Here is a 6950-nt window from a genome sequence, read left to right on the forward strand (position 1 = left end):
GTGAGGGCAATAGGGACAAATGGGGCATATCAATATTTCAAAATGCAGGGGTATCTTGAATTTAAGCATAAATTCAAGAGTATCTAAAATGCCCAAAAAAGTTGAGTGGGGACAATTGCCCCCAATGTCTCCTTACTAGCTCCGCCCTGCTTCTTCCTCAATTTTACTATGTCCAAAATCGAGTCTTTTATCTATTATTGGGAGTGAGTTTATATATGTTTTTACTATTTAAATGTATGTTATGTAGGCATTCTTTTGTTCTTTTCGTTTTAATTCTTTTTAGGGCCTTCAACTTGAATAGTTTTTTAACTGAGAATGTAATCAACACTGTTAGAATATGTTCAAATCATCTCAATCGACTCACTTGTTTTAGAGTGCTGATAATATGATGCGGTTTTGGTGCATGCCCTTGACACCCTAACTGACATCTTTCTCACAACCCAGCAAACATTTGACATGTGGCACGAATGACATCAGCAATAGAGAGAGAGCTTCTCTCTCTTGCTCACTACCCACATATTTATTTCTTTAGATTTCAAATCTTAAATAGAGTTGTTGGGTCCACATTGATTGTCACATTTACAATTTAACAACACAACCTTCTAGATTTCATGAAAAATTCATATTAAAAAATATATATATATATATATTATCTTTCAAGTTTAATCTAAGGTGTTGAAAATGAACGGCCAACGAGCACCCAAATTTAAAAATAAAATTCAACGGTGAAATATAACCCTTTTTTTTTAACTTCATATAATTTTTTCCTCTACAACTCCTTTGCATCGGATCATGTTTTTTAACGTCACAAGGTGATCCAATCAAAAAGTTTACTTTTTTCACTATAGGCAGGAGCGAAAAAAGGGCGTTAGTAAAAAACCGCATCATATTATCAAAATTCGATATCCAGTAATCCGATTTGGATTTAGGTTGGATATGGATTCATCCTTATATCCGCCTAAATCTAAATGATATATTGCTTAGAAAATTATATTTTTTTAAATATTTTCTCTACTACTTTAATATAACATGAATTCTTATAAATTAAAAGAATTATATTAGTAAAATGGAAAAGTATAGCAATTTAAAAAGAAATATAGCAACAAAAAATAAATGTTGAACTATCCAAAATTATCCAACCCAAGTATTTTTTTAATAAAAAAATCTGGATCTGAATATGAATATACTCAGATCCAGTCCGAACCCGACCCATTTTAAGAACTAGATCGAAGAGCTCAAAGACCATTTCTCAAAAAAGAATAGTGATCGAGGATGTTTGTATGTACAGCTGTTTTGGTGTCAAATACAAAATGTTGGTGTGGCAATATAAACTCCAAAAAAATTGAAACTCCCATGGAAAGTTGAAAGTCACACAAACCAACCAAACACGCACATGAGTAGGAGTAGCCAAAGTGGCAGTAACCCCACCACTGAATTGTTTTTAAACTTCCACAAGTTTTGCTATTTGTTTGGCCTTTGAACAGCAATGGACTATGGAAGTCCAAAGCCAAAAGGACGAGACGCCATTTCGCTTTCCAATTTGGTGAGTCTCTTTGTAAGGACTTGTCCTCTGTATCCGAATAGATCTTCCAACTTGGACCGGTTCAAAAAAGGCTGGACAAGTGGGACCCAAATAAGAGGGTGTTTGGGGTTGGAAGTTGGAACTAATATGGATAAACTAATCCAAGATTAAAGTTATCCTCTATTTGGTTTACTGAGATTATAATGGTTGTAGGTGTAAGTTTTAACTTCATATAGGAATCGGTGAGGAACATTATGGTGGGAATACATAATAAAATTTGGATATGTCGTTGTCTGATATCGATGTTTTTAACATAAAATTAATAATTGAAGTCAGCAACATGAGTCCGCCGCCACCCCCCAATGAGCTGACTTGTGGTCAACAATCCAACAATCGTGCTCGTCCTAAGTAGTTGGGACCTTTCTCGCTGATCTTTTGTTTCACCTACCAATGAATTTGATTAAAAATTTCTCATTCGGGTTTTTAGATTAATATTAGAATCCTCCTTCATACTTGAATCCGGTCGGATAGTCCCTTTTTTAAGTTTTAAGGTAGGTAAAGATTTGAGGCCTCGAGATAGCGATTGTTGTCGATCATTGTAGAAAACTAGCACAAACCCAATCGGTCAAATACAGTAAAAGTCATGCCGCCTATGCCGAAGACCAAGAACATCACGGCTTATTTTCCATGAAACTAAAAAGGATCAAAATTCAGATTCTAAAACAAGTAAAAGATTAAGATTGTTCAAGCAAATGAGATGAAAAGATGGGAATTTTATTATGGAACCATGTACAAAGGTTGCAGTCCTATACTGTGGGAATCCTTCTGCATTTCATATTTACATTATTGGCAAGGACCAAAGCAGATTGATTCACACAGTAAGGAATGCTGTAACAGCCCAAATGGGGTGAATTTACAGGTACTCCACCTTCTCTCTCTACTAGATTCGACTGCATTCGTGCTTCTAATTTTGGTTATTTTTTGCGTGGTTGAGAAAAAGAACTCAAGACTATTTCCTTCATTTTTTCAAGAGTTGGACCCGAAATTACAGCGAGACCTGGACTTGAAGAGACCACCAAAGAGGAACCTAGTTGGGGATTCTCGAGGAGGGGACTTGTACTGCTCCGGGTTTTCTTTGACTTGGAGGATTGTCTGGCCAATTGCTTGCCGAATGGAATCTATGGTCTTGGCATCAACGGGATTTCCAGCTGCGTCACTGACGTAGAATGTGTTGATGGCTTTTCCTGCTCTAGTCGTCACTTCTGCTCTGTTAACAGATAGACTGTTCTCACGGAAAATGCGAGTGACATCAGATAGTAACCCAACTCTGTCGGTCGTACATAACTCTAGCTTCAAACCCTGTGATAAAACCGAGAATGTATGAGCTTAAGATAGCATGATATGAACATACCCAAATAAAGTATACTTAAACAAGTTCTAAGTTTCTGTGAAGTGGCCATCCATAATAAATATCGATCCGTAACTTCCAGTTGAAGGAATAGAACCCGAGTTCCCAATAAACAGATTGGTTGGTACCCACTTCACACAATTTCTCCCAAGACATTATTTCAATCTCACCATCCACACAGTATCGATATAACTATAATCTCATTCGAAAGATGAGTTTTGGTCACGGAATATCTTTACTACTATAATGGGAGAAGGCAGAGTAAAAAATGGTCTGAGACCAAATTTAAGGTCCCACCAATGCCCCTACCTTTACATTTAAAACAAATATAATCATTGGTCATTTTGGTCAAAACCCAAAAAATTGTAGCAAATGATCCTAGAGAATCACATTGGTTAATTTTCAAAATTACAAAAATATCCTTTTTACTATGTAATATTCACAAACCCTTTAATCAATGCTTTAACTACAGATGAGCCCTTTTGATACATGTGCGTTTGCACAAGCCACCTTCTAGTTATATATAATTCAAATAACTTGAAAACTAAAGAGAGAGAATTGTCCTTACCTCAGATACCCTTCTCTCTATAGCTGCTTCAAGACATTGGATCACTCTTTCCCTTTCTGCTTCTGAATTCACGGGAGACCCATCAACATGCCTGACATAGTATTCCTTCAAGATCGACAAAATACCCATTTTAGATTAAGAAGAAATATTCCTAAAAAGGAAGATTACTCGAGCAATATAAATTAACACAAACACATACATAAGAAAGAAATATGAAGTACCTGATAAGCTTCTGGCCCTTCAGCATCAACATTTCCATGGAAAACAACATATTGCATGTCTGTCAAAGTGAAAACCGTGTCAAAGAGAAGCTTAGGCCTATCCTTACACCGAATGGTGACCACAGAATAGTCCTTATCATACCAATTGACAACAGTCACATTGGGTCGAACCTTCTCATCCAAACCATCATCACAACATCGCTCATAGTCCCGATCGGCAAACATCATCTGATGAAGCCTTCTCTCAGTGTGGGTGACACCAAGAGAAACCACGGTCTTAGCTCCCCTGGTTTTGTTGTTCCCCTTGAGTACATTGCAGAGAAGTTTCTTAATCTTGGATAGCCTTTCTGGGTCATTAATGGCAGACCCTGTCAATTCATCGGTTACTTGCATCACGGCTGCAGCTCGGGTGTTGTGGGTCCAGACTACGGCGTTCACCACATTGCATTTCAAACTAGTGAGCACAGCACTCACTTCAGAGAGTAATCCCGGTCGGTCAGTGCCAGTTAATTCTATCGATGTGTGGTCGGTTGATGGTTCAACTCCTACAGATCTTCTCAGCGGGGAAATAAAGCAAGAATCTGTTCCGAGAGACTGAAACAATAATAAAGATATATTATATGAGCATGTTCGTAAAGAGCAGAAATGAGAATTTGAAAAATAAAATAAAATTGGAAAATGACCTCCTCACCTTGCGAATACATTCAAGAATTCCTTCATCTATAAGCTTGTTCCCGTCTTGATCGGTAACATTAAAAACTGGTAAATCACACAATTAGTTTTGAATATAAAATTAACAAAAAGAAAGTACAAGGGACTAACAAAGGAAAAAATAATAAAAATAGAAAACAGTCTCATTTACCATCCATGAACCATCCTCCATCAGAAGATATATAAGCTTTGGTTATAATAAGGTTAAGATCCATAAGAACTTGTACAACTTCGAGAAGTATTCCATGTTTGTTGGCACTATCAACCTTCATCAAGAAATGAAAGAAAATTAAAAAAAATACTCACAAACAAAAAAAAAAAAAAGCCGAGGTATTACAAACTCCAGTCCATAAAAAAGGAAGAGATCGAGGCTTACTTGTATAACTGTAGCGTTCTTGCTCGCCTCATTATCAATTACAACTCTAAAACAGAGGAATAAATTAGTGGGGTGAATCTCTATATTTCAAGTTTGGGTGGTTTTTAAAGTGAATTTTAGACAAATTAAGAAGTAGAAATTGTATACCTGGGTGGGTTCATCCTTCTAATGAATTTCTCATACTCATCATCCATGTCCCAAGAAGAGCTAAAATCAGTCTCTGAGAAGATGATTTTAGACTAAAATTAGATAGAAAATAAGGCTTAAAAATACCAATTAAAGGGTGGAAAAAGAAAAAAGGAAACAACCGAGTAAAACCCATGAGAGACACTGATCCAAAATAAGTTTAAAAGAAAACACAAAAACAGAATAAAAGAGAAACAAAGAGAGTTCTTGAAAGAAAGAAAAAAAAAACTACCAATTAACAAGTGCAGAAAGAAAAAATACCAAAAACCCTTGAGTTCTCATGTCTTAAAAAGACAAATTAAAACCATCGAACCATAAAAATCTATGAGCGAAATAAAGGAGAAAAATCATGTAAGCCAGTACAAAAAACCAATTATGAGAAACACAGGAACCAGAACAAACCCACAGGTTAATCACCCAGAAACCACAGATTGAGAACTAAGAAACAGATAACCGACAGTAATCCATCATTAAAGAAAAAAAGATTAAGAAAATGAACCAGAATACCAACGAAAATCATCAGACTGGGCCAGAAATTATAACAGAATAAAACACTAAAACGAGAAATCCATCAAAACCCATCACCCAAATCATCAAAATCAGATTTTTTTTTTTTCTTTTTTTTTTTTAAGAAAAAAAAACATCCAAAAGACCACACAAAAAAAAAAAACATGAAATCTCTCTACTCGAAACGCCAATCGAAGAGAACAAAAATGAGATAAAAGAGAAGAAAGCGCGTACCCATCATAGCTCTTGAGGATTATTAAGTTCCTGGTAATCGAATTTCGCGATAGAAAGATAAGAGAGAAAGAAAACGAGATATTTTCTTCTTCTCTGACTGTCCTCTGTAGTTGGGAAACAAAGGAATACCAAACCACTTGAACCAAAGGAAAATTTCTCCGAAACCCGCCGCGAATCAAATCTTCCCGACACGAAAATCCAAAATCTGCACCTTCAATCGTACAGAGCTCTCTCTCTGTCAATATGCTTCTGTGACATGAATTTAAATGAGTTTTTTTTACTTTCCAAACAAACCCTATCAAAATTACCAGTGCATGTTAGAGGTGCATGTTAGAATCAGCTCTGAATATGAACTACTTGCCATGTGCTAAAATACACCATATGAGAATAAACTTTAAGCACATAAAATTTCTCTTTATGTATATTTTTCTAAACTTCTAAAACAATAGAAATTTCTATGGAAATATTTATTCACGAAAAAAAAATCCTTAAAAGATATTTCATGCCTTGTCACAAAGCTTAGAAATTCTTATTTGGAATATTTTTTCCTAAAATATTTTCTTAGAAAATTCTAATTAATCAAATATTTCTTGAAAATTCCAAATCAGATGAAAATTTTTTTGTGGAAATACTTTTAAGGAAAACTTTTCATTGGAGAAATTTTTTAATCTTCCACAGTTATATAGTTTTCAACTTCCACACACATAGCCACAATGAATTTTCTTTGTGCTTTGAAAATTCTAATACACTAAAATTTTCTTTTTTAAGAAATATATTTGAGGAAATTCTTTTCTAAACTTATATAGATGAATTTTTTGGTAAAAAATTATTGTTACCAACTTAGCACTCTTAACACTCATGGAAAATGAATTATATGTTTTCTAATACTTTTCATCGAGAAAAAAAAATTGACTTATATTAGTAATTACATGAGACAATTTACCCAATATATTTATTAAATAGGTAACCTGACTCGACCCATGTGACCCATTTAATAAAGGGTCAGGGTCCATTGACTCATAAAGAATAACTCATGGAAAAAAACACATGATCCTAACCGTGTAAACATAGAATTCGACAAATGATATTTATCCTTAAAATAAATATCCGACATAGAATTCGACAAGATTTGAGTTTTTTGGATATATATATAAATCTCGATCGTTGGATTTTGTGTTTACATTGTTGAGATCATGTATTTTCTCATGAGTTATTCT

The 6950-nt window shown here is 34.7% G+C and overlaps 1 protein-coding gene across 1 annotated transcript; it reads right to left on the reverse strand.

Annotated features, from left to right (window-relative positions):
• Window positions 1-2275: 2275 nt before the first annotated feature.
• Window positions 2276-6053, reverse strand: LOC147401394 (ACT domain-containing protein ACR4-like). Its single transcript, XM_086442690.1, has 8 exons — window positions 5734-6053; window positions 4954-5026; window positions 4807-4852; window positions 4582-4696; window positions 4411-4478; window positions 3720-4313; window positions 3499-3603; window positions 2276-2881 (listed from the first exon to the last, which is right to left on the reverse strand). Exons 1-8 carry the CDS (start codon window positions 5738-5740, stop codon window positions 2549-2551), a joined length of 1341 nt encoding a protein of 446 aa, XP_086298816.1. The 5' UTR covers window positions 5741-6053; the 3' UTR covers window positions 2276-2548.
• Window positions 6054-6950: the final 897 nt, after the last annotated feature.

The sequence above is a fragment of the Akebia trifoliata genome, chromosome 5 (assembly GCF_017979445.1).
Source record: "Akebia trifoliata isolate Shusen 1 chromosome 5, ASM1797944v1, whole genome shotgun sequence".
Taxonomy (NCBI): domain Eukaryota; kingdom Viridiplantae; phylum Streptophyta; class Magnoliopsida; order Ranunculales; family Lardizabalaceae; genus Akebia; species Akebia trifoliata.

What these genes read in the sequence shown, in the direction of transcription:
- LOC147401394 (XM_086442690.1), bottom strand. An exon ending in TTCTTGAATGTATTCGCAAG is followed by an intron (nt 4,314 to 4,410) that starts GTGAGGAGGTCA and finishes TTATTGTTTCAG; the next exon opens with TCTCTCGGAACAGATTCTTG. An exon ending in AAGGGCCAGAAGCTTATCAG is followed by an intron (nt 3,604 to 3,719) that starts GTACTTCATATT and finishes TCGATCTTGAAG; the next exon opens with GAATACTATGTCAGGCATGT.